The sequence below is a fragment of the Pararge aegeria genome, chromosome 15 (assembly GCF_905163445.1).
Source record: "Pararge aegeria chromosome 15, ilParAegt1.1, whole genome shotgun sequence".
NCBI lineage: Eukaryota > Metazoa > Arthropoda > Insecta > Lepidoptera > Nymphalidae > Pararge > Pararge aegeria.
In genome coordinates, this window is record NC_053194.1 from 7,032,337 (window position 1) to 7,058,701 (window position 26,365).

Here is a 26,365-nt window from a genome sequence, read left to right on the forward strand (position 1 = left end):
TAAAGTATTACTAATTAATAAAAATGAAAAACTAAAAATCTAAAATCTAAAATTAATCTAAAATCAAAAAAAAAATTAAAATCAAAAGTAATGTGAGTGTCTTTAGTGTGCATAAAGGAAAAATTATATAAAAGTATTAAAAGGTGTGAAAAGTAATAATTTGTTATTCTCCCAATTATGAGATCACAGAGCACACCACTGCACTAGAAGCGCAAACGAGTTGTGACCTAACACGGAATCGAACCAGTACTTCATGATTCGCAGTTGAAATACAACAACTAGAACAATGAGGCCATTAGTGATTAGAACCCGTTCATTATCGACCAACAGGAGTTAAATTCTACTCTAGTAACGTTAGCTGTTATTTAATTAAAGTAGAAAATCCTGACACTTTAATCAGATCCAAGGGCTCTAAAGGGTAAGACGAATTAAAGGAGGTAATACCTTAACTTCAAGTAAAAATAATGCCATCCTTAACTTTTTAAAGCCATTATTTTTTTAAGCTCATTATTATATCGAAAAATTGTTCCATGTATAATCTATTTTTGTAAGACTGCCCACAAGTGTGGTATTCCGGGTTCATGTATGAATATCTATAAGACTCACGCATAAACTCACCATATGTATTCGTGCAAAAAGTATGAACGTACCTCGGTGAGCTTAAGTTAAGCTACGTCTATATACGCCCACAATACTGAAAACTGATAATTGGTATGACCATTTAAGCAGTTATTTTTTTTACGTGACAACGTCTTATAATTTGATGGAGCCGGCTGCACGCACGAAAAAACATAACAACATGCGGCGTTACCTCGCTTTGAGGTGTTCCATTTAAGACTTGAAGTGCAAGCGAGAGGGCAAGAGAAACAATCGGCATCCGCGCTCGGCAGCGTTCGACATCTGACTCTCACTTACTTGAGTGAGCGATGCGTCCACGTGGACAGCTGCTATACAATAATACATTTACATGTTTTCGTCAAGTATGAAGTGCAGTGAAAAGTGAATGTGGTGTCAATTGTTTATAGAAACTATGTTTATTGTACAAAATATCTATCAAAGAAATAAAATTTAAATTTTCTTTTGAAAAATGCAACCATTCCATCAGTATTCTCTTATGACGTTGTCACGTTTAACTATCGTCAGTAAACCGAATTTACAGACAATCGATTTTTTTATTACGTACCAGTACTTATACGTAAAAATCACGTGGCTAGAACTTCGGTTTCAATTTCAGGGCCGAGTTCGAATCCCAGCACGCACCTCTAACTTTTTTTAGTTATGTGCGTCTTAGGCAATTAGAATATCACTTGCTTCAACGGTGAAGGAAAACATAGTGAGAAAACCAGCACGCCTGAGAGCTCTACATAATGCTTTCAAAGGCATGAGGAGTCCACCAATCCGCACTGGACAAGCGTGGTGAACTACGGCCTAAACCCTTCTCTTCGTGAGAGGGGACCCGTGCCCTGTAGTGGCCCGGTAATGGGTTGATATGATTTTGATGACATGTAAAAACGTATAGCGACCATAATGTTCTATACATTATGGTCGTTATACGTCAATCGAATGACCAAATTATGTCTTTCTATACTTTTCTTACTTCTCTCTGTTAATCAGAATTCCTCTACTAACTTCATTATTTGATCTGAAGATTTTAGATTCGTTTTATTATTGAGATCTTGTGGGCAAAAATATTGAGAAGTTTACAGGTTTCTCTGTTAAAAATGAAGCAGCGTGCTTTTAAATGTCACTCACTCTCATTGTTAACAACAATGTGAATTTGAAACACAAAATGCGTGTTTATAAATAACATAAGAACCAGTAGAACCTTAGGTAAAAGTAATAAATATAGTAAAGTAGTGAATAATTTATTTATCAGCCTTCAATATTATTGTCTTCATTATTTCGGATATAAATCATTTTACCGAACCTTTCAACTAAAGTGCCAGGAGCCAAAGAAAAGTTAAACCAATTATACTCCAAGAGGAGAAATATAACACGAAAATTGTGGAAGTAACGAAGCTTAAAATTGGCTGATATTACCGGTAGGTACTTTATTTTGACAAAGGTATTGAATTTATACTTTAAGTCATCTTGCACTTTTAACTATTTATTTATGTTGCCTTGTTTGTTTTTGTTCTCGGAATATTTTTCCAGTTTCTGTATGTATTGCATCATGGGTGGCTGGTTAATTTACAGGCTCTTGACTTTCTAACTTACATTGAGCACGTTAGGCAGTAGTGGTATTTACAGGGACATTAATTATACTTATGAATCAGAAAGATGAATCAAATGTATGTTGCTTCGTTGTGGTCAACGGGTCACCTACTCAGCTCTGTGCCGCAGTAACTGCCAAGGAATACTGCAAAGCTGATTTTCAGTAGGGACCAAAGGTCACGGGTTTTCGCGGACAGTGAAATGGTCTGGACGTAGTGTTTGTATACTCTATGGGTAAATTATTGATAAATAACAAATATAATACAAACACTACGTCCTTATAACTTAACAATAATTACAAATATAAATGTAGGTCTACAAAATAATAACAAAAAAAAAAAACGACAAATACTACATATTAAACTACTACTAACCGTAGGGCATAGAGCACAGACTATACTAAGTTAACACTAATTTGTTTTCCACGTTTTCGCCACGTCTGTCACCAGTGATCATTGCCATGATTGCCACGTATTAAGTTTAATTTTGAATGAAATAGGAAAGAAGAAAAGAAAGAAAAATCCTCGATTTTAATTATAAGTATTCATGCCAGACGTCAATCAATAGAACATATATAACAGTTCACTGCTGGACTAAAGGTTTCTTCCCACAAGGAGCGTTTGCCTATAATGACCACGCCAGGCAGGCATGTTTACTATCGCAGTATATGGTAGTAGTAGCACAGAGGACGCAGCTGTCCATTCTCCGACAATTCCCTTAGTCGCCTCGTACGACACCCGCGAGAAAAAGAGGGTAGCTGGCAAGTGTATACTAATCTGCCGTCACCCCAACGCACTTAATACCAAACGTAAGCGTAAAAGTTTTATTTATACAGTGTTGCAAAAACTACATGATAATCGACCAAGTAACCCCGTCGTTAACTAAAACCGTACAATATATCAAAGAACCTTTATATTATTATTCATGCAAAAAACCACATCAAAATCGGTCTACCAGTTTCAAAGCTACGGTGGTAAATACATGCAGTCAGTCGGAGTGGCCAAACTTATAAAACGTCTTTTTGCGACAGAGATTTAAAAATTTTACTTTGTGTAATACGAATACTTAACATAATTTTAACTAAAGTAGAAAGTTTATAAAACACTCCTGAAATTGTAATACCAAACGGGTAACTTTTATAAAAGAAGACTTAAAAACAAGGTGACCTTTTTCGCGCCTTTTTCATACAAAAATTGTGTAATTTCAACGTAAACAGAACTGAAAAGCCCTTACAAAAAGCCCAGCTTTCAAACCATTAGTCAAAATTCAGCATTAATTATACAAAATGAATATCAGAATTGAGTTTTTTTACAAGCTTTTATTTAGTTCCACAGTCTCCGTACTCGTCTGTCTGTTATGAAGTTTTGAATGAATAATTTGTAAATGGATAACAATGCAACATTGTTATGTCTTTATTGAATCAAAAAGCTAAAAATCTAAAATTTGATGATGTTATTATAGTCATGTAGTTGTTTTATATAACAGTCGAAAAATGTTAATCATCAAGCTTTTTAATATAGAATAGTTAACTAAGTTTACTTTTGTTTATTAAAAAAAAAAATTACGATACTAATTGTGTAATTTCACAATTAACGAAGATGAATCAAAAAATAAACCCATTTGTAAAAAAAACGGGAATTTAAACTTTTTTGTACAACTATGGAGACGAAAGAGGTTTTTTTTGGATTCAATTAATTAGAAACACTTGTCTGGGTATAAAAAAGTATTGGAAAGTAAAATAAAATGGAAATTACAAAGGTATTTAAAAATATTATTTTTGATTCGAGCATCTGTTCGCAGTTTAAGTTTAGATATTGTGCTAAATTATAAAAGGATATAAATAAATCAGAAAAGGGTTTTTTGTAATTTCAATGATGATGTTAATGAATGAATGAATGAATGAATACACTTTTATTGTATACCAAAGAAAAAAAGTAGTTACAGAGATATAAATACATATCAAGAGAGTACAATTTGGTGGCCTTATCGCTACATAGCGATATCTTCCAGGCAACCAATGGCGTAAAAGGAAAAAACATAGAAAAGAGGTAGGTGGTGCAATAAATAATATTTAAAATTATACAAATATATAAATAAAATATATATATTATACATATATCTATATAAATATAACTATAATATATATATATATATATATATATATAAATATATTACTTAATTAACGTTAATGTAACGTTGTTTAAATTAGTTTTTCGTAATAAATTTTATGGTGTAAATGCCAAACAAGATAATTATTGCTGATAACATAGTGACTATTCTCTAAGAAGGCTGTACTCAGTGGTATGTATCGGAACGGTAAGGTGTCAGTCATTTCACTGCTAAGCGGACCTCGACTAGGTTTCAAGTAACCAGTTCTTCGAAAAGAAGACCGAGATAAGAGATGATCGATATATTTTGAGCCAAGTTTTCTAAAATCGGAAGTCTACCAGAAAAAATATCAAAAACAATCTTGTAGATGTTAAAAAGGTGAGTGTTAGCGTATGACTTATGAGTAGACTGCTAGAAGCCGATATACACAGTCGGAGACCGGCGAACTCCCCAGGAACTTCAAAAAAACCTCGCCCAAAGCATGCCACGAAGTATTGCAGCAGTTATTTCAGCCACACTATAGAAAACTATTATTTTTTTAGTAAATAAAGGTGTTATCAATTGGAGTTATCCTTTTTTTATATTATTACGTCTTCATTTGTACTTATTCAAAGTAAGTTTAATATACGATTTGATCACTTTGGATTGTGGAGAGTTTTTCAAAAATCTAATCACTATAACTCTATGAATTTTCACATAATATGAAAATGGCCATACAGTAAACATAATCTAGAACTTTAAAAAATATATAATTACAAGTGCCGTTCGGGATAAAGCAAAAATTCTATCGGTACCTCTTAGGTACTACAGTATGGCTATGCATTTAACGGTGGAATAAATAAACTCAAATACATACCTACATAAACGGTGAAAACATTAAACTTCTGTTTTTGGCAGTTTTAGGCAGTTATTTAACTTTAAAGATTAATTGAAATTTAAGTTACATTTATTTTAAGTAGGTAAAATATAATTTTTATTAATACATAACTATAACCTAAAATAAACTATTTAAAAACTAAATAAAATCTAAAACGTCCTCGAAACCACCGCAGCGAGGCACAGTTCCCAAGATGCTGGCAGCATTGCCCCTTTGGATGGCCAAACTAATTCGTTGGCCAAGGTAACTGCCCGCTCTAGGATCACCGGTAGACTCGATAACCCTTTTCGATAATTCTTTGAAAAGGGCTCTTGCCTCCGGACCCCACGGTCCCAAAGTCTCTACTCCAAAAGGCACAAAAATGAAGCTGCTATCCAGGTTTTCATATTTACGCCTCTTGGCCTGCTCGGCACTGGAAGCAGCCGCACCTACCATTGACGAAGTGGCCTGGGTGTGTGATGCAGCTAGGGTATCAACACAAGTTGCATCCCACAGAAGTGACCTTCCAAGCCTCTAAGGTATGAGCGTCATACCATCAGGTCTCTTGCCATCGCTCCGCGCCAAACCAATAGGTTCTAATACAGCTGGTACGTGAGCGGTAGCTAGAGAACGTCGGATGATGTCGTTGATGGTGCTATGGCGAGAGAAGCGACCAGCGCTTCTTGAACAGGAGAGTCCATGGTGACCGTAGGTGTCAACGCTGTCACCGCAGTGGCATCGATGAGGCTGAATTATAGAGGCGCCAAGCCTAAGACCAATCACCACCGATAGAGTGGTGTGGTCTAACATAGTGCCCAGGTTACCTGAAGGGAGTGCATGTAGCCAGTAGCCGGACTCCTTAGCAAAGTAAGTAAGTAGGTCAACTTTATAAGGACTTGAGAAGAGTCAAATCCGTCTGTTTGCAGTGAACTACCACCGTTTCAGAAGGCGTATTCTGCCAATATAATTGAAATAATAATAATAATTCTAGCCAGCAAGAAACTCAGCAGTTGCTCTTTTCCAACGTCAACATTTACATTCATTTTCCATCTTATGGGAGGCGAGAGTGGAGCTGACTGCTTCCAAAGTATCACGAGGTAGCTGAAGAAATTCATCCCTTGTATAGTAACCTCGCTGTAATAAACGTACGTAAATGTGTTTTACACATTGTTGGAACTTATCCATAGCTAGGTCCCGAATTACCTTCAGAATCATATTTTAAAAGCATATGCAAAGCATGCCACGAAGGATGGCAGCAGTTATTTCAGCCAGAGGCCACTATCGATATATTTTTTTATATTTTTTGTTACTTTTAGTAAATAAATGAGAAAGTCAATTGAAGTTATTGTATTTTTTGGTCAAAATGTGTAATTGCCTAAAAATCACAACAAACTAGACTTAATTACCAAACAGAATTGTTTGAATTCATTGCATCAAATCCCTTTTACTTCTGTTAACACTTAAAGTACAAAGGAGTTTATATGTTACCTTTAATGTGATAACTACATTCATGAACTAAAAACTTAAGTTTATTTTACGATGAGTTGCTTAAAAAACTAATATAAATTCGAGATTAATAGAGTTTGATACGAATTTCATAAGAGCAAGACCTTAGAAGCAAAACCTTACGTTAATCGAAGATTTGATTTATATAAAATTTAAGGTATCCATGAAAAATAAGCCAAAACCTTTTATTATAACATGAACTGAACGAACCCAGAATACTATGTTTCTTTTTTCTAATCCCTTAAAAAGTTGGTGACATTACTAAACGAAAACTCACCAAAATAAAAATCTAAATCGCTGAATTTTTCAAACAAAACTTAATTAAAAAACAAGCACCCTTCACTCACCGTTATCCGTCAACTCTGTCAAAATTCATGGTGATATAGTTATAGCACAGACAACTCGGAAATCCTGACTGAAAAAAAATTGTCGGCACATGGGAAAATTTGAACCCTAAAAATTAACTTCGACTTCAATGTTCACAATCAGCACTGTAAAGTTTCAAGCTCGAAGGTTTTTATGTAATGAAATGTTCACAGCATTTTCGTACTGTAGCGAGATAGTTCAATTTGAATCACCGTGCGCGTCCATCCTCGACTAACGCTGGAACACGACTGGAGTCTTAAGTTGGAAGTTGATAAAATATTACACGCTCCCACAGGCTGAAATTCGTGAATATATTTCAGCCGCTCTTATTTAATTTTCCGAACGTTATTTCTGGTTTTCAAGTTTTGGGAGTGACACAGTTTGTTGATTTTGAAATCGATATTAATCATCAGTCTCCAAGTTGCCGTAAAGTTTATGCAGAATAATGAATAATTATAAGTTTGCTTTTTAGTTCTTAATTGAAAATATCAAAGTCGAATTACTTTTAAGTATAGATACTTCATTAACTTAATTTTAATCTCAAACAATTATTATCTTAGAACAATCATCTGCAAACAGTCGAAAGATAGAATATAATAAATATTGTAGTAGAATTATCACACTTCAAGCGTGATTCACAACAAAAATAAAGTTGAAAACCAACATTCGAAAGCGAGACTATCGGATTTGAAAGGCTGCCAAGTTATAAAATGAGAGATCCTTATTTTTTTATTATATTTATTCAACTTATAGTCGTATTCAATGTAATATAAGAATACTAGAGCAGGCCGCGGCTTCGACCGCGTATAGCATTTGAGTGCGTGCTATGTTAGATTTCCTTGCGTGAAAGAATGATCAACAAAAGGACACACTTGCTCATTTGCACAATAAGTATTGGTTTCTTGTATTACAATATACTATTAAAGCCCGTTCATAAATTTCAGCATGAGTACTTTTTAACAGAACTTTGCGCTTCAGATACCTACGTCTCAGAAACTGTAATGAATCACAATAAATAACCTTTGTCATTCTCCAGCGATCATAGCCTAGTGGTTAGGGCATCGGCTACCTTTTCGGGGGGCCGAGTTCGAATTTCAACACGCACATCTACTTTTCTAAGTTATGTGCAAATGTTATATATATGTGTTTAAAGCAATTATAATATCACTTGATTTAAAGGTAAAGGAAAACATCGCCAGGAAGTCTGAATGCCTGAGACTATGGCCTAAACCCTTTTAATTGTGGGAGGAGACCCATGCCCTGTAGTGGGCTGGTAATTGGTTGATATGATGATGATGATGATAATGATGATAATAGGTAGGTACTATTATTATTATTATTATTATTATTACTGTTACTATTATTGCTAGGTACTTATTCCTAAGCAATTGTGGTTAATGTTATCCTATTATATGTATAACCAAGTTTGTTTACCTTGAAAAGCTAATAAATAAATAAATAATGATGATGATGAAAGCATTCTCCAGCTCCTTACCTTTTTAATGTAATAACATCAAGTCGATCTTTAGCTCTATAGGCCTAACTTTAAATAGTCCATTTTTTTAAAGTTTTTAGGGTATTTGTTAAGTAATAGCTACGTTGCTACCACCCAGAGAAAACGCGGGTTAAACTATCGGGCACAGCTAATTCAAATTTTATGAGAGGTGGTATCACTAAAATATTTTGCGCCCATCGAAATCACCTCTTATCAAGGTCAGGCTGTGGCTTCATGTAGCGTCTTTTAAAACAATTCCATAATTGCCACTTCTAAAAGCAAAAATCAAGAGAAAGGAGGGAAAAATTTCTTTTGATCTTAGACACTTACATCAAGTAATGGAACATCAAAAAAACAACGGCTTTCTTTAAATAATGAACGATTTTGCTTCACCACAAGTTCTTAACGATTGTTCTATTTCTTTTATATGCATACTTATATTATAAATGCGATAATGTACCTGCTTGTTTATTACCTCGTTACCTTAGTAAGTGTTGCTCAACGGCTGCACCGATCTTGATGAAATATGGCGCAGAGATAGTTGACAACCCACAGAAGGAAATAGAATACTTTAACCGCTTTATTCTTGATTCTTAAAATAAGGGGCTAAAGTCGCGGGCATAAGCTAGTACTACTTATTAAACCCATTTCTGGAAATCCAATAAGCACTAAGTATTATACCTACGTATATCCAGTAAAAAGTAAGTAAATGTGTGTGGTGTAACATGTGACAAGTATTAAACGCCCACTCTCCCTTTTCTATGAATGACTAAGTAAATACGAACAGACGGTCGATAGAATTATTGTTAAATTATAAAAAAAAAATGGTAAATAAGTTTCATGTCGTATTCTCATGAGTGGAATCAGCTTTTTTATAGATATAATTGATGGACCAGGTAGATGGTCTTTTTTAATAAGTGGAAAACCACCGGATATATACTTCGCAGGAATATAAGGAGGTCGTCACATAAAGTGTGACCTGAGGCAATGAAGCGTCATCATGGCAACCCATTACCGGGCCACTACACACAAGGAAAGTTTATGCAGTAGTCAACCAAGCTGGCCCAGTGCGGATTGGTATTAAGCCTCATGTGTCATTAATTACAGCGGCACCCACGCCCTTTTGGTCGAAACACACTCAATTAATTGACACACACAGTCAATAGTGCTTGGTGGTAGAAATAAGCTACGCCTTAAGCTAAGCCTTCCGCTACTAAGAACTGGTGGTAGAGCAAGTGAAATCAAACAGACGTTACGTTTTAAAAGTAGAGTATCAAAGGTATGCCTACTGGTACACTGGATAAGTGCAGGTACTTAAATTTGTTGTTAATGTTTTGGAAAATGATTCTTCTTCACCTGTAATGAGTAAGATAGTATGCCTAAAAAAATCAATACAGCAAATACACTGGTTCACAAATAAGCCTTATTTAATCCGTTTTGCACACACTTTTGTACGGCCACTGACATGTAATTTGTAATGTGGTACCCCCTTGAATAATGGGAAAAGTTGAAAGAGTAGGGAAATTAAACTGTCCAAATTCAGTGCGTAAATTAATTATGCGGAGTAAATCCCCGATCTGAGGTTATATTTCGAAATTTAATTGGATCGACCTTATATTTGAATTTTTGACCTTTTTGACTTGGTGTGAGCCGCGACTATTATCATATCCTCTTTTGGCACTATAAACTTTAGTTCTCAGAATACTTAAATACACTAAACGGGCAATAAAGAGAGCTAGGCTTTGAGTATCTCTAAGTGACAACTTCAGAAAATGAGCACATCTGTAGAAGGACTAAGGTTACCGGAAGGCCTGATGAAGTTTGGGTCCCGAGGTGCCCAAGTGACTACCCTGCAGAGGCGCAATGTTGGTAGAACCCTCGTAATGGAAACGGCAACAAGCGATTCGAAGAATTTCTCCTGGAGACATTTTTACTTTGCTAATGTCTATTATGTACTACACTACGATAATATATACATCACTATCTAGCCTCAAAGTAAGCCTAGCTTGTGTTATGGGTACTAACATGAATGATGAATATTTATGAATAATATACATATGTTTTTATAATATACAGATAAACACCCAGACACTGAAAAACAATAATGTTCATAACATTTTTCAGTCGTGGAAAACGAACCAATCGGCCGTCATCCTCAAACCCACTGTACTCAAATCCAAAATTGCTGCCCAAATGTGTAAAATGAACAGTGGTAATTTTACAACTTTTAGAGTTAAGCGGGTTCACTGTAACGCTGTCTACACTCTTATACTTATCATAGTGCATTTATTAGTGGTTAAGAAAATTTTATCATTCACAAATAAAAAAACAAATTTTAAATTTCAATTTCAAATCTAAATACTGAGCAACGTAGCTATTATATATTCTTTGGTTATATATGTATATAAACAGTTATTTTCTTTAATAAATATCTATATATATATATATATATATATATATATATATTTATTTATATATAACCAAAAAAAAAGTAACAACTCACCTGAGTTTGTGGAAACCGTCACCTAAACAGAGCAACACTTCGCAGGACATGTAAGGAACATGTCAGGTGTGTGTGTTAATAAAATATGGCGGCGCTCCTCTCACTACTTCAAAGTAGTGTTCATATAATATGAATGACGTATTTTCAGAACCGGACATTTATTAATACGTAGATAGTTATTAATACTGGTGATTGCATCCGAGAGCTATAATTTTTGCCAGCTTAGAAACTGTAATCAAGCTTTAGTTATAGTTTTTAGTAGTGAAGTCAAAAGAATATGTTTAAGCGTGAAATATGGGTCCACTTATACGATATCGTATGCCCATCGTACACAGTAAAAACAAAATATTATGTTGAGCTATAAATTAAACATACGAGACCAGTCACACCCTTATAAGTCGTAATTAATAATTATTTTATGCAAATCAGTCTCTGTTAAGATAAGAGCCCCTAAGGATGCCAAGCGAAGACTTAATGAGATTATGAATTAATAGGTTATTATTTATAATCTCCTCCCACGTTTATTTAAGTAAACTTTAGTATCCTGTGAACTTTTTATTAAGTAAGATATACTTTTGAACCTAGATTTATTAAGGCGCAACCACAAAATGAATCGGCATGACGCAACTATGACTGTGTCCAAACTATAACCTAAGCGGCTTTCACGTTTGCATTGACACAGATTTACACGTTAAAAGAACAGAAATACTTAGTAAATGTAGTAGGTGAACGACAAATCTGCTTGTAAGAAAGCCACTCCGCTCTCATCCCGCAGAAGATTTATTTTTTTAAAGGTTTTTAACAAACTGTTAATTGACTTTGAAAAAAGCAATCTGCTAAGTTACTTGTCGGCTTCGGTGGAGTCAGCTTTCCGAACCGGTGGTAGAGTCTCTAACAGACTGACTTGATGTTTCCAAAGTATAAACTAGGCCGAAAATAGGAAATAAATAAACTTTTCACCTTAAAAACTCCACGTTTTTAATTTCATGTCGACGATTTATAACTATCGCTATAGCTTGCCGTAGCAAACTTGCTGTGGCGTAGCTAGTATAAATTAGATTTGTACAAGCTACGCCCTTTGGCCGGCCCATTGGCGCAGTTTGCAGCGACCCTGCTTTCTGAGTCAAAGGCCGTGGGTTCGATTCCCACGACTGGAAAATGTTTGTGTGATGAACATTTATCTTTTTCAGTGGCTGGGTGTTTATCTGTATATTATAAGTATTTTATGTATATTATTCATAAAAATATTCATCAGTCATCGTAGTACCCGTAACACAAGCTACGCTTACTTTGGGTATGTGCACTCAACTTTGAATTAAAGTAAACAAAAATAAAATGTAAGTGGAACCAAAAAATAACATTATATATATGTATATATATATATATATATATATATAATATATAGCCTTAGCAATGTAAGCGCACAAAAATATTTTTGTTACGACATTACATTAATAATTTATGGATATTTTTTTTAACTCTAGTATTATATACCATTATATATACTACATGGAAAGCTTTTAATCTGCGTTAAAATCCGTTATGTAGTTGAAAAGGCCTAAGTGCACGGTCAGCTGGAGTTACTTTGTTTAATTATATGTAAAGCGGCTCTGTCTGCTCTTTTCCAAAATAACTTTCCTAAAACAGCAACCATTTTACTAGCTTACTTCTTAAAAGCAATCTTATTATAAAATAAAATATCATCAATTGTATACAAGCCTCGAAGATAGGTATATGAGTTTGAACACATCGTTTATACCTTAATTAACTTAGCATTCCAGAAAGTAAATCTATGAAAACATTGTAGTTAAGTTAGCAATTAATCGTTATTATGTCTAATTACTTGGAGTTACATTCCTTTATGTTAGAAGAAGAAATTAGTGTGCTGCATATTAACTTAAATGCCCTTTATACCTTTTAAGTCAAATAACTGGCAAATAAAAAACATTAAGACAAACCATTTTTAATTCCTGCAGCAAAAGGAGGGGTGTTATAAATTTAACCCGTGAATCTGTACAGTCATGACAAGTATGTCGTCCATTGTCATATTATACTACAGGCAAACAAATGAATAAACCCATTTTGATTCAGTTGTTTTTTTACGAAAGGCGACTGAGTCGATAGACTCACACACAAACTCGTACACTCAAAGTTCCACTCTATCAGTAACAGAGTAAGTTACCATACTACAAAATAGAGAGACTTGACTTTTAAAGTAGCCAAATTTATAAGCCCTTTCAAAAGTCCTACTAAGCCTATACTAATATAAAAAAATGCGAAAGTGTGTTTACTTGTGTGTTTGTTCGTTTGTTACCCATATTTGACTTAATTGGTAAACCAATCTTGTTGTAATTTTGCCCTCATTTAGCTTGTATCGTAGAGATGGACATAGATTAATCATATATAAATCCCGGAAAAGACAAGTAAAATTTACCCGGGATTGACATTAATTTTATTTCTTTACATATGCATGGCTTAACCGCTTCACTTATCTAGAATGAATGAACGAATGATTAAATGAATATCCTTTTATTCCCCACACCACAAAAATTACATAAAAAACGAAAAGTACAACAAAACAACGTATAAAATTTGGCAGCCTCATCTCAAAATGGCGATTTCTTCCAGACAACCGATGGAGAATTAAAACAAATGCAGAAAATAGGTGGTGCATGGATAAAAATACCCGTAGAAACATATTTCGTTACTTAAATAAATATATATATTATATACAAGAATACTTGTAACTAAATACAAAATAATAAAAGTTCTTATCTTTGTAAGCATCCTCGACACGGCTATAGGATATTTTTATCCTGGTAGGAAAGAGTTCCTACAGACCAAAATATAATATAATAGGTAACAAAATAAACGTGGATGAGGTTAAGGGCCGCCAAAGGAACCGTTTTGTCCCGTTCTGAAATTTTGGTACAAACAAACAAACTATTATTATGCAACTTTTCACCAAAATTAGTTAAGCCTATATATTCTTCAGGATGCAGGTTACGTATGTGCCAAATTTCAATAAGAGCGGCATAAAGGTTTAGCCGAAAATAGGTAACAAACAAACAAATCGACACACTTTTTAATTTATACTAGATTTCAGCTTGGATTCAATAATCCATCCGATGTACAGCGATGATTAAAAAGATTTTGATTAAAGGCTTCTAATAAAAACATAATAAAAAATAACAAAATACACCAATACAATATATAAATTTAATTTCAATATATTAATAGATACCTTTAAATTAATCACTTAAGCAAAAATAACTTCATAAGATCAACAATGGAAATGAAGTTGTTAATGGAATTTATGAATTTATTAAAGTCATTTCCTTTAGTTAGCTCGTTTGTAAATTTACTTTATTACAATTTCAATTCACCATAATCGAATTTTGCAGGCGTTGTGTCATTTGTTATTCGATTGTTGACCGAGTTTGTAGTTTTAAATAATGTTAGTATTCGTAATTGAAGTCTTCCCTGGCGCAGTGAAAAGCGTTGTGGTCTAATAAGCTGTTTCGATCCCAGGGGCAGTTAGAAAATTTATAATCTCTGAAAATTCTCTGGTCTGGTTCAGCCATGGCTAGTGACCTATACAAGAAATGGTCATAAATTAGTGGCATCTGCATATCGTCTGCGAAAGGTGCAGAAGTCATTTGTGGGATTGAGTATACGCTTTTATAATATGATTCCTAAGGTAATTTTGGACCTACCAATGCATAAGTTTAAATAATGTGTTAAAACACATTTATTACAGCGAGGTTATTATACGATTGATGAATTTCTTAATGACAAGGTTGCTTGGAAGCATCCGGCTCCGCTTTCATCTCTCACAAGATAGAAAAATGAATTTTAAAATGTAAAATGTAAATTACTGATATTGGAAAAGAGCAACTGCTGAGTTTCTTGCCGGCTTCTTCTAGGTAGAATCTGCCTTCCGAACCGTTGGTAGAATCACTACACACAGACAGACTTGACGTTTCAAAAGTGCTTATATTAGGCCTACTTGAAATAAATGAATTTTGAATTTTTTGAATTTTTTGAATTAGGGATGTAGGTTTAATATAACTGCAAAACCCCAAAAGATTAGCTCGAAACCAACTTATACTGCATCATCGCTCGCTCGCAGGTATGATTACGGTCAAAGGCCAACTTTAATACCTTTTTTATTATAACAAGCGGTAATATGACGATATAAAAAATGTGGCTGGACCAAACTGTATGCTAACCTAAAATCACAGGCAACGCTGGCTGTTTCTTGAGGTGGCTTTGACCTAGAAACAGGGTTTTTCATGAGATAACTTTTAAGTTTTTAAAGAAATTATTGTAAAAAAATTTAATTATACCATTAGTCGCCCACTACAGGGCACGGGTATCCTCCCACAATAAGAAGGGGTTAAGGCCGAAGTCCACCATGCTGGCCCAGTGCGGATTGGTGGACTCCACATAACAGAGTACATTATGTAGAACTCATGCAGGTTTCCTCAAGATTTTTTTCTTCACCGTCGAAGAAAGTGGTATTTTTAACTATTTAAAAAGCACATAGTTAAGAAAAGTTAGAGGTGCGTGCTGGGATTTGAACGTGCTCGGCCCCGCGAAAGTGAAGTCGAGCTTCTATCCACTGCGTTATCACCTTTATTTATTTCTTTATTGTACCTATGTCGTGTTAAAACAAAGGAAAATATCCAATTATACTTTTGTTGCAAATTTGTTAATGTTTGAAGAAATAAAAGGCTTTTTATTTATTTTATTTTTACCAAGCGGTGATAGCATAGGTGGCTCCGGCTTCCCTTTCGAGCGAGTTCTAGCCCCGGCACGTACCTCTGACTTTTCGGAGTTATGTACGCTTTAGCAGTTAAATATCACTTGCTATTACGGTGAAGGAAACCAGCGTGGTGCCAGCGTGTTGCCAGCATGGTGTACTAGGGCCTAATCCCTTCTCATTCTAAAAGGAGACCCGTGCTCTATAGAGGGTTGATGATGAGGATGATGTCTTCGCAGGGCATGCAAGGAACACGACCAAACAATTTATAGTAATGACTTGTCTTGGCCACAATAATAATACAGTTTTGGGACGAAATATTCACATCGTATTATCATCAACTTGTAGACATGTATTAAGAAAAGACATGTCTTTGATAAGCAACTTATATCTGAGTAGGGTATGGAATTAATCAACGTCCATAATGCAAGAAAGGTTATACGGGTTAATGTCAGACAACGTAAATAGGGCCTTAGAATTACGGTAAGACCAATTTCCTCGTTGGACTAACAGTTATGTTATCCGAATACAGATCAAGATGTACTAAGTTCTATTTCCGGGTCAGGCCAAATATTTTTGGGTATTTAATGGATTTTCCTATCAAGCAAGTTGTCAGTATGGATGACCTACCTAGAGCAGCCGTAAAAGGTCCCGGGGGTCGATCAACGACAGGCTGAATTTTCTCTGGTCTGGCTAGTTACCCTACCCACAAAAGACATGCTGCGTGCAGCCCTCATAAGCCACGCAATCATAGACAGTAGTTTTGTTACAAAGTGAAGTGGAAGCTTCTCTTGCATATTTCAATAAGTTCATATTAAAGTAAATTTACATAATGTTATCTAACAACGTTGTAGTTTTCAGGTAAAATAAAACAATCAATAAAAAAGAATTAATATGCATAATATATGTTAAACCGATCCCAGACCTCCATCATTATTATAAATGAAAAAAAGTATGTATAATATAATATTATTATTTAATAACACCAAGTGAAACATACGATTGACATGTGATTCAAGTTGTATTAAAAACAGTTACAAAAAAAATTTTTTTTTGTTTGTTGTGGCGTAAAAGTTTGTCCAGCTAAGGATGGAATAGAACATACATATTCAAAGCCTTTACACTATGAATCCAGATTCTCTTCATATAAAGTAGTGTAAACTATTTTTAAGGGATATTTTTGATATTTTTCTCAGTATTGCTTGGTATTGATATTGTGGAAAGAAAAGTGGTACCTGGAAATAAAATAACTTTAGATTAAATCTTAAATTAAATTGCCTTGTTGGTTTAATTGTTAGCATCATCAACTACGGATCACAAGGTCCTAGATTCGAATCAATCATCGGGCCAAAGATTGCTAGATATTGTATTTTTTTCTGAAAATTAATTTTCAGTACTAACCCGGAGTTAAGAAATAGAAAGTTTCAACCCCCGTGCCTGTGAAAACACGTTCAACCGTTTGTCCCGGATACTATCACACATAACTTGTACAAATAATCAAAAATTCAAAATTCAAAATTCAAAATTCATTTATTTCAAGTAGGCCTAATACAAGCACTTTTGAAACGTCAAGTCTGTCCGTGTGTAGTGACTCTACCACCGGTTCGGAAGGCAGATTCTACCGAGAAGAAGCCGGCAAGAAACTCAGCAGTTGCTCTTTTCCAACATCAAAAATTTACATTTTATATTTTAACATTCATTTTTCTATCTTGTGAGAGATGAAAGCGGAGCCGGATGCTTCCAAGCAACCTTGTCATTAAGAAACTCATCAATTGTATAATAACCTCGCTGTAATAAATGTGTTTTAACACATTCTTTAAACTTATGCATTGGTAGGTCCAAAATTACCGTTAATTATCGTTAAAGAAGTCCGCATTCAGGCAGTATAACCGTCTTTTCTATGAGAGAGGCCTGGCAGTGCGCACAGTGGTGGGTGGTACAAAAAGTAAATAGTACCTTTTTTCTTTCTATTTATATGAAAGTGATATGTCTTCCAGAGGTGCATTGGCTAGGAACCTGTCGACATTTTTAAAGATTTTTTTCGCTGCTGAATCCAATATTGGTCTTCCAAATTCATGTGTGATATCTTTCCAGTTTGTATTCATAAAAGTCAGCACAGCGTCACCTGTGTAAGCAAAATTTTTCACGTATGAGCTTTTGAAACGCGGAACTATTTCATGCGCATGCGCAGCTAAAAATGAGTTGAGAACGCGCACTTGATGCACGTGTATGTAAATTAAGCTTTGCGTTACGTCGTTTGCGTTTACAAATAGTTATCCATCTAGGTTTAGTGAAACTGGCGTTAAGGCGTGTGCTTATTTATAAGCGTGGCGTATCGTCGAAACACATAGTGTTTTTAGACTAATTTGAAACGTGCCGACGGTTTAAGTGTGACAAGAAAGTGCATTCAGACTTTATATCATGTTAATTATGAAGACCTTTAACTCAAAGGCAATAAAGCTTAGATTAACGAACCTTTCGCTTTTTTTTTCAAAATTACTTGTATTACCAACTCATACTAATGTTGTATGTGTTTTCTTTAGTATTACTAGTTTACTTTTAAAAACGAGTTGGAAGCTCAGTTGGATGATAGATCAAACAGCGCTGAGCATTGTTATTGTTATTATTACCCATTACTTGTACACTTAATGAAGTGGAAGATATATTCAAGAAAAACAAAAACATGAAGGAAGATGTAGATCACAAAAGGGGCCTTATCGCTATGTAGGTCGTAGCGATCACTTCCAGGCAACCAACATATTATTACGAAAAACGAGGAGAACAAATTTTTAAAATATATACATACAAATATCTACATTGGCACTTACATAAACTAATTTACACAAATAAATCTTGCATATGATAAATTTAAAAATAAGCTAATGTTATACTTTAACATACAGTAAATACTTAAGTGTACTCGTAGCTAATGCACTGCATAAGGCTAAGGTATGCGGCGATTTGCCACATTGTTAAGTTATTTAATTACTTTGCAATTTTTATTTAGTTTATAATAAATAATGAATAAGTGATTAATTGAGTCTGAAAGTTAAGATTATTATTATCATTTAAGTTTATGTTATTATATTTATTATGATTATTATTAAAACATTATATAAACATTTAAAATGATGAAACTGGTTAGACACGGTCAAGCGAAGCAGGACATCATTTGTCGCGTAAAACTTAACAGTTATCAACACAGAGACTTTAGTATGACAAAGTGGATTTGTCATGTGCGTAGTTAAGAAATAAAAAAGAAAATAATTTACGATCCTTGGCACCTTATAGTAGCTACGTCTGCTTATTTACAGTTTTGCCTACAATGCTAATGCCCAGTGTAAAAATATATTATATAATATTAATGTAAATATTAATTAGTAGCAAAAGCTGGCCTGGTGGTTAGAGCTTCGGCTTCCGTTCAATCCCAGGCACGCATTTCAAACTTTTCTGAGTTATGTGCGTCTTTAAATTACGCAATGACAATATCCCCGACTTTAACGGTGAACCATAACATCGTGAGGAAACCTGCATGCCTGAGAGTGTTATATAATGTTCTCAAAGGTGCGTGAAGTCTACCAATCCGCACTTGGCTAGCTTGGTGGACCAAGACCTTAACCCTTCTCATTCTTTGAAACGACCTGTGTCCTGTAGTCGCCAGCCGGCCAGTAATGGGTTGATATGATGTTATAGCGAAAAATGTTGATGGAACGTACATCCGGGATCCACAGGATTGAACTTTAAAGAATATAGGATAAAGGATAGTGTTATTTAATATTTTCATTAAAGTAATTGTTATTACCCATAGTCGTTTTTAAATTAGACTTTTTAAAACTGGCTCTGCCTGGACTTTATATACAGTGTCGCCAAACACAGCACCATAAAGCATGTGTTGATCATATACAGTAAAAGGAGAAGGTGAAATGCAAAAGTTGTGGTTTACTTACTAAAAAAAATTACTTACTTAGTTCTTTGTTTCCATTGAAGAGATTCGTGAGATTATATCGAGCGCCACCTTCGACATTGAAATCGAATTGGTAGTTCTTAATAGAAGCGTATGTTTTATTACTTTTCTTGTTCATATCAAGGGACAGAAGTACTTTTACATTCATATTTTCTAAAACAGTAATATTAATTAGTGGTGAATCTAAATTAGCAAGCGCCCATAGTTTATCCATGCGGAGGTTTTACTTATTTAAAAACTCCATTAAAGATACAAAGAAAGCCACACAACATGCATAAATAATAGGACAAAGAGCTATAAGGATTATAAACTTAGAGTGGTTGTTCAGTCTGCATAGTCGGCAATCATAGAACAAATAAAAGGAAAAACCGGTCAAGTGCGAACCGGACTCGGAGTTAAAGGATTCCGAACCATCGTATAAGATATAACTTTGTGAGCGGGTCCAACTTGCACAGAACCGTTTTTTTTTTGATTATTTGTTGTTATAGCGACAATAGAAATACACACTCCGTGAAAATTTCATTTTCCAATTACGGCTTAGGCATTGATATACAGTCAACTTCCAGACAGACAGACGGATGACAGTGGAGGCTTAGTAATAGAGTCCCGTTAACACGCTTTTCGATTAAGGAACCATTAAAATGCAGTAGGGTCTAATAAAAAAAAGTAGCGATAAAAGTAATTTCTATTGTTTAATTAATTAATTTATTAAAAAAAATATACATTTTTTATGTTAACATAACAATATCTGTTACGGCGTAACAAAAACCCAGACGGGTTTATCCGTCCGGGCATCCGTGTTTTTTTTTTTTAATTTATTTAGCACAAAGTTAAAATGTTTTAAGTGATTTTAAGATCATCAATCGTTGCTGGCAAATAAAAACGTAAAATATATTCATCGTAAATTAAACGCCAACTTAAAGTTAAAACGTCTATTCGATCACGTCTTACCTAACTGTCAGGATCACATTATGTTGATGACTTTGTGTGTATTATTATTTGGCTTCTCATATACATATATCTGAGAAGCTTATATATTATTAAGAACGTACACACAAAATAGGTTTTCACGCGTCATCGTGTGAATACTAAATCACTTGGCGGCACGTCTTTGGTTGTAACTAGCCACGGCCAAAGCCATCGATCAGACGAGAGAAAATTAAGAAATGATTAAATGAATTGCCCCTGTCGACCATTGAACCTGAGTACTTTACTTCTAAGTCCGCAGCGCACGCCACTGCGCCAGGGAAGTCTTTAAAAACCCTTATTAATTGTCAAAATTAAGCTTAATTTGCTATACTCCGCGAAAAGCAGGAGAATCTGTGTGGTGTAATTTATAATTTCTTCAATCCTTATACCCCACACCAAACAGATCTTCGGCAATATACCCTCTACGCACGTTTCGCTCCGAAACCGGAGCATCATCAGGAGATGTTGACTTTACAATGAATAATTGTTAAGAAAGAATTGTCATTGTAAAGTCAACATCTCCTGATGATGCTCCGGTTTCGGAGCGAAACGTGCGTAGAGGGTATATTGCCGAAGATCTGTTTGGTGTGGGGTATAAGGATTGAAGAAATTATAAATTACACCACACAGATTCTCCTGCTTTTCGCGGAGTATAGCAAATTAAGCTTAATTTTGATAATATATCATGGATTTCCGCAAAGTAACGCCTGCTTCTATCCAATACCTTATTAATTGTAATAGTACGGTACGGTAATATTTTTCCAAGTTTATATTCTCATAGGATGGATTGAAAAGGAGCAAAAGCGACGCCGAACGAAGCTTCCGAAACTCAATACCATGAAGAAAGATACTTATCATACATTTGAATACGTACTTATTTTTAACTTCATATCACCATCTCCAGTAATTGGCAGTATCAAAATCCGTCCATCTGCCACGTACTTTCCTGATAATGCAAAAGATGGAGCGGTGTATTCCAAATACAAAGTTTTATTGCTTATGTCCCATCTAAAACAAAAATCTGCAATATATCATAATAATAATATTTGGAATTAGTTTAAATAAAAATAATAAATAAATAAATACGGTACGACAATACACACATTGCCATCTAGCCCCAAAGTAAGCGTTGCTTGTGTAATGGGTACTAAGATGACTGATGAATAATATACATAAATAATTAGAATATTCATATAAACACCCAGACACTGAAAAACATTCATGCCCACCACACAAACATTTTCCAGTAATAATAGAACCCACGGCCTTGGAGTCAGAAAGCAGGATCGCTGCCAACTGCGCCATCGGCCTTAAACTTAGTAGAGTAGAACTTTTTGTGATTGAACTCGTCCTTGGAAAGTATTTCCACCATGTTTATTTCTGCCGCATCACGGTTGATGGACACGATGGTGGCATGTTACAGGACGCGAAGTGTTGCTATGTTTATAGGTTTATAGCTTTCTCACTTATATTACTATAAAAAACACTTAAGTTATCATTATCATTATCATTTAGTCACCTTAAGTTACAATCCATAAAGTTTTGTAATACATTTGTGTAAAGTGATGATGCAACCTAAGGTGGTGTAGGGATAACCTGTTAGGGGTATGGCAATTAAGTATATTAAACCTACAATTGTAATAGGTTTCTACTCTATTTTTAATTATAATAGTATGGATTTTTTGGCCTAGCCACTAAACTAATATTTATGCAAAAATTATGTAAGCAGGTTATGTTCATAAGTTAAGCCCGGAAAATTGTTCCCGCTTGATTAGTTAAAAAACCGAAAATAGAATTGAACTTACTTCACTGTATTTATAACAATATTCTTCAATCCCTTCAACCGGCCATTTGCAAAACTTAAAGAAAAGCCGGCTATATCGAACTTTACGGTATCATCGAATTCCATGACATCCATAACTTCTACGCCCAATTCTGGTATACCGTTGGTAAATGTTGGAATTGCATTTTGAAAAGCTTTGATCATACATGCAGAGTCTTCTAGTTTACATTTATCAAGATGTAAATCTGGAATATAATAATTATTATGAGATTCCTTCATTTTCATTCGTTTCATAGCAGTAGTAGTACAGTTTTTCGATACAGAGCTCGTCCGGGGAAGTTCTATAACTATGCTTATTTGGCGGCCAATTGGAGCAGTGGCCACCGACCAGTGCTTTCGGAGTCCCCAAGGCCATGAGGTCTGGATTCGATTCCCACGACTGGAAAATGTTTGTGTGATGAACATGAATGTTTTTCAGTGTCTATATGTATTTTATAAGTATTTATGTATATTATTCATAAAAATATTCATCACTCATCTTAGTACTCACAACACAAGCTACGCTTACTTTGGGGCTAGATGGCGATGTGTTGTACCTACTGTCGTAGCATATTTATTTATTTATTTATTTTTGCCGCATAATTGCAATGCTGTATTCTGGTTTGCAGAGTTTGATTGCTGGTGGAATTACAAGCTCATGAGGCTTAATACCAATTGATTTGATGGACACAAGGACGCTGCAGGCCGTGCTCCTTGCATGCTCTGCAAAGTGTTGCTCTGTATATAGGCGATGGGTTTACTATCAGGGGGGCTATCTACCTGGACAGTTCAAATTCAAATTCAAAATTCATTTATTTCAAGTAGGCCTAATATAAGCACTTTTGAAACGTCAAGTCTGTCTGTTTGTAGTGATTCTACCACCGGTTCGGAAGGCAGATTCTACCGAGAAGAAGCCGGCAAGAAACTCAGCAGTTGCTCTTTTCCAACATCAACAATTTACATTTTGTATTTTAACATTCATTTTTCTATCTTGTGAGAGCTGAAAGCGGAGCCGGATGCTTCCAAGCAACCTTGTCATTAAAAAATTCATCAATTGTATAGTAACCTCGCTCTAATAAATGTGTTTTAACAAATTCTTTAAACTTGTGCATTGGCAGGTCCAAAATCACCTTAGGAATCATATTATAAAAGCGTATACTCAATCCCACAAATGATCCCTGTACCTTACGCAGACGATATGCAGATGACACTAATTTATGACCATTTCTTGTAAGTCGACTGTTTATGTCCACTTTTTGTGTATAAAGACTAATATGTTGTCTTACAAATACTATATTGTTATAAATATATTGTGAAGCTACAGTAAGTATGCCTATTTCTTTAAACTTCTCACGGAGGGATTCGCGTGATTTAAGTTTATATATTGACCGTACAGCTCTTTTCTGCAATATAAATATAGTTTCGATATCAGCTGCTTTACCCCATAACAAGATTCCATAGGACATAACACTATGAAAGTACGCAAAATAAACTAGCCTAGCTATTTCAACGTCAGTCAATTACTACTATAAAATATCCTGTACCCCATATTTTCTTAGGTGCGGCCACGTTATACCACGATGATTCGTAGTCGAGTCCTCGCGTAAGTAACATCATATTTGTCCTACGGTGCAGTGTGGTCAATATGCTGCATGCATAAATACTGCATACTGCATAACGATAAAAACTACGCTAATTTTACCGCGATGTTTTTGGTCCGCAATCGATCAATCATAGAGCGCGGGAAGCGTAACCAAACAAACGAATCCTATGGCGATAAAACCATTCGATGTCTGCAACCGCCCGCATTAAGAAGTTTTATCGACTTCGCGCGAACACTTCGCGATAGGACGAAGTTCTTGGCCAGGCATATCAACTACCCGAATCATTGCGCTATCGCGATAATACTGCCGTAGCATTAACCAATGTTGTTGACTAAGCCAAGAAATAAATACGAAGTTGTTGCATGAAATAACATCAAACCTGTTGGTACGATCTCATTAACAAATTTCCGTCACCAAAATCCTTTCCGCACTTTTAAAGAATAAGAAAATAAAAAAATTTACTCGACCTTCCAAATACAAATAATAAAAATATTAAACCCGTTTTACGTTTCTTTCTTTGCGGTTTCAAGTGTAGGGTTTAGGTACTTTATTTAAGTAAATTGTGTTGATAAATTGATTTTATTCCTAAAATTATAAATACGACTGTGCTTATCGACGTCGCCTTATTCCTTTTCCTTAGGGCACAGTACATTTTCCAAGACGAAAAATAGCCTGTGTTACTCTCAGGCCAATATCTTTGTGCAAAAAGTGCACTAAATGAACAACTAAACTAAATTTAAACACTAAATAAAAAAATGTTAGTGCTTTTATTGTATTAAAAGCGAAGATTGTGTCAAAATCTGTTAAGCGATAAACATAAAAGATAACAGGCAAACTCAAAAACAAACACAAACACACATCTCTTTTTTTGCATTTTTTGATGTTTTCAGTATAAGGTTAATTTAATGTTTTGTCACCTACACTCAGATAAAATAGCAGTAAAATTAAAAAAAAAACAGTAATATGAAGATTTTTTTTTTATAAATAACTAAGAAAAATTTAGGTACTACAAATTTTCGTAAGACCTAAATTTGTAATTTTTAGAAATTTTACTGAATCGTTTAAAGCGGATAACAATTTGGTCAGAAATATGGTTTAATAATAACATATCTGTTATGCTGCAAAGACCTACATAGATTATTAATAGTTGTAGTTCTTTCAACCTCATTTAGCAGTAATTAGCATCTTAACCAAGGGCCAAAACGTATAAGGCAACTTGGTTCTGGCGTGTGTAAAATTACTATCAAAACTTTATGTGTGAATTTGCGTTTGATTTCCAAATACTGTACTCACCTAATGGCATAGCGTATCCTATAAACAACACACAAATGTGTAATAATATTTTAAATTTGACGCACATTTTTAATTACTGTGCCTTTTAATAAGGTGTAAACACTTACGATATACAGATAGGACTAGGCTAGCTACAGAACGAGTTGTATCATACGTACATTTATACGAGTCGTTGTGCGTCATCTTTTAGGATTCCGTACATACATACTTAATGCCTCGTTGGTCTAGTGGTTAGTGGTTCTGGGTTCGAATCCCAGAATGGACCAGAAATGGTCAGGTATTGTTAATTTTCTGTAAAAATATTTTTCAGTGCTGCTAGTAAGGCGTCTTTGCTCTAAAACTGTCTCTCATATGAGGGACGAGGCCTTTACCCAGCTGTGGGACCTTAAGGGCACTAAAATGAACTTTTCTGGCCGTCAATCATAACTTTGTGAATTCCTATTATTGCACTTCATGTACGCCCCCAACCATCTTTGGCTGTACTTAGCACCAGGTGAAATTACTGTAAAGGGCAAACTTGTTCCTCTGAAATTGGTTGTAGTCGCTCTAAGAGAAGTAGGTAGGCAGAGAAGTAGGGATAAGGTGAGTAAGTGGGAATAATAGCTATTGTAGTTTTTGATACTAAATTTAGTCTAGTTAATAAATAAGATGGAGTATTTTAGAAGAGCGTTATGTTATGTAAATTGTATCGTCAATTGAAATAAAAAGATCTAGTTGCACACAAACATAATTTATTATCCTTCATGATTATCATAATATTAGCCCATAACCGGCCCACTGCATGTGACGGGTCTCGTCCCACAATGAGAAGGTTTAAGGCCGTAGTCAACCGGGCTGGCCAGGTGCAGTTTGGTGCCGCACACCTTTGAGAACATTATTGAGGTGTGCGGTTTCCTCAC

General features: G+C 34.8%; 2 protein-coding genes across 2 annotated transcripts in view; both read right to left on the minus strand.

Moving 5' to 3' along the window:
* Positions 1-7,282, minus strand: part of LOC120630065 (trace amine-associated receptor 6) — a 62,523-nt gene extending 55,241 nt beyond the window's left edge. Inside the window, exon 1 of the mRNA XM_039899201.1 lies at positions 7,033-7,282. The gene's annotated coding sequence lies outside the window, so the exon portion shown is untranslated. The remainder of the gene's footprint in view (positions 1-7,032) is intronic.
* Positions 7,283-16,771: 9,489 nt separating this feature from the next.
* On the minus strand, positions 16,772-25,589 carry LOC120629851 (circadian clock-controlled protein daywake-like). The gene is made up of 6 exons (XM_039898916.1): positions 25,467-25,589; positions 22,553-22,775; positions 21,622-21,755; positions 19,779-19,931; positions 17,771-17,939; positions 16,772-17,049 (listed from the first exon to the last, which is right to left on the minus strand). Exons 1-5 carry the CDS (start codon positions 25,531-25,533, stop codon positions 17,782-17,784), a joined length of 735 nt encoding a protein of 244 aa, XP_039754850.1. The 5' UTR covers positions 25,534-25,589; the 3' UTR covers positions 16,772-17,049; positions 17,771-17,781.
* Between the last annotated feature and the right edge of the window lie 776 nt (positions 25,590-26,365).

Bases quoted from the DNA above. Each gene is read 5' to 3' on its own strand.
- LOC120629851 (XM_039898916.1), bottom strand. From the start codon at position 25,533: ATGTGCGTCAAATTTAAAATATTATTACACATTTGTGTGTTGTTTATA. The intron at 19,932-21,621 runs GTACGTATTCAA...TTACTGTTTTAG, and splicing joins TGATATGAAGTTAAAAATAA to AAAATATGAATGTAAAAGTA. The intron at 17,940-19,778 runs GTAAGTAATTTT...TTGCTTACACAG, and splicing joins CAATGGAAACAAAGAACTAA to GTGACGCTGTGCTGACTTTT.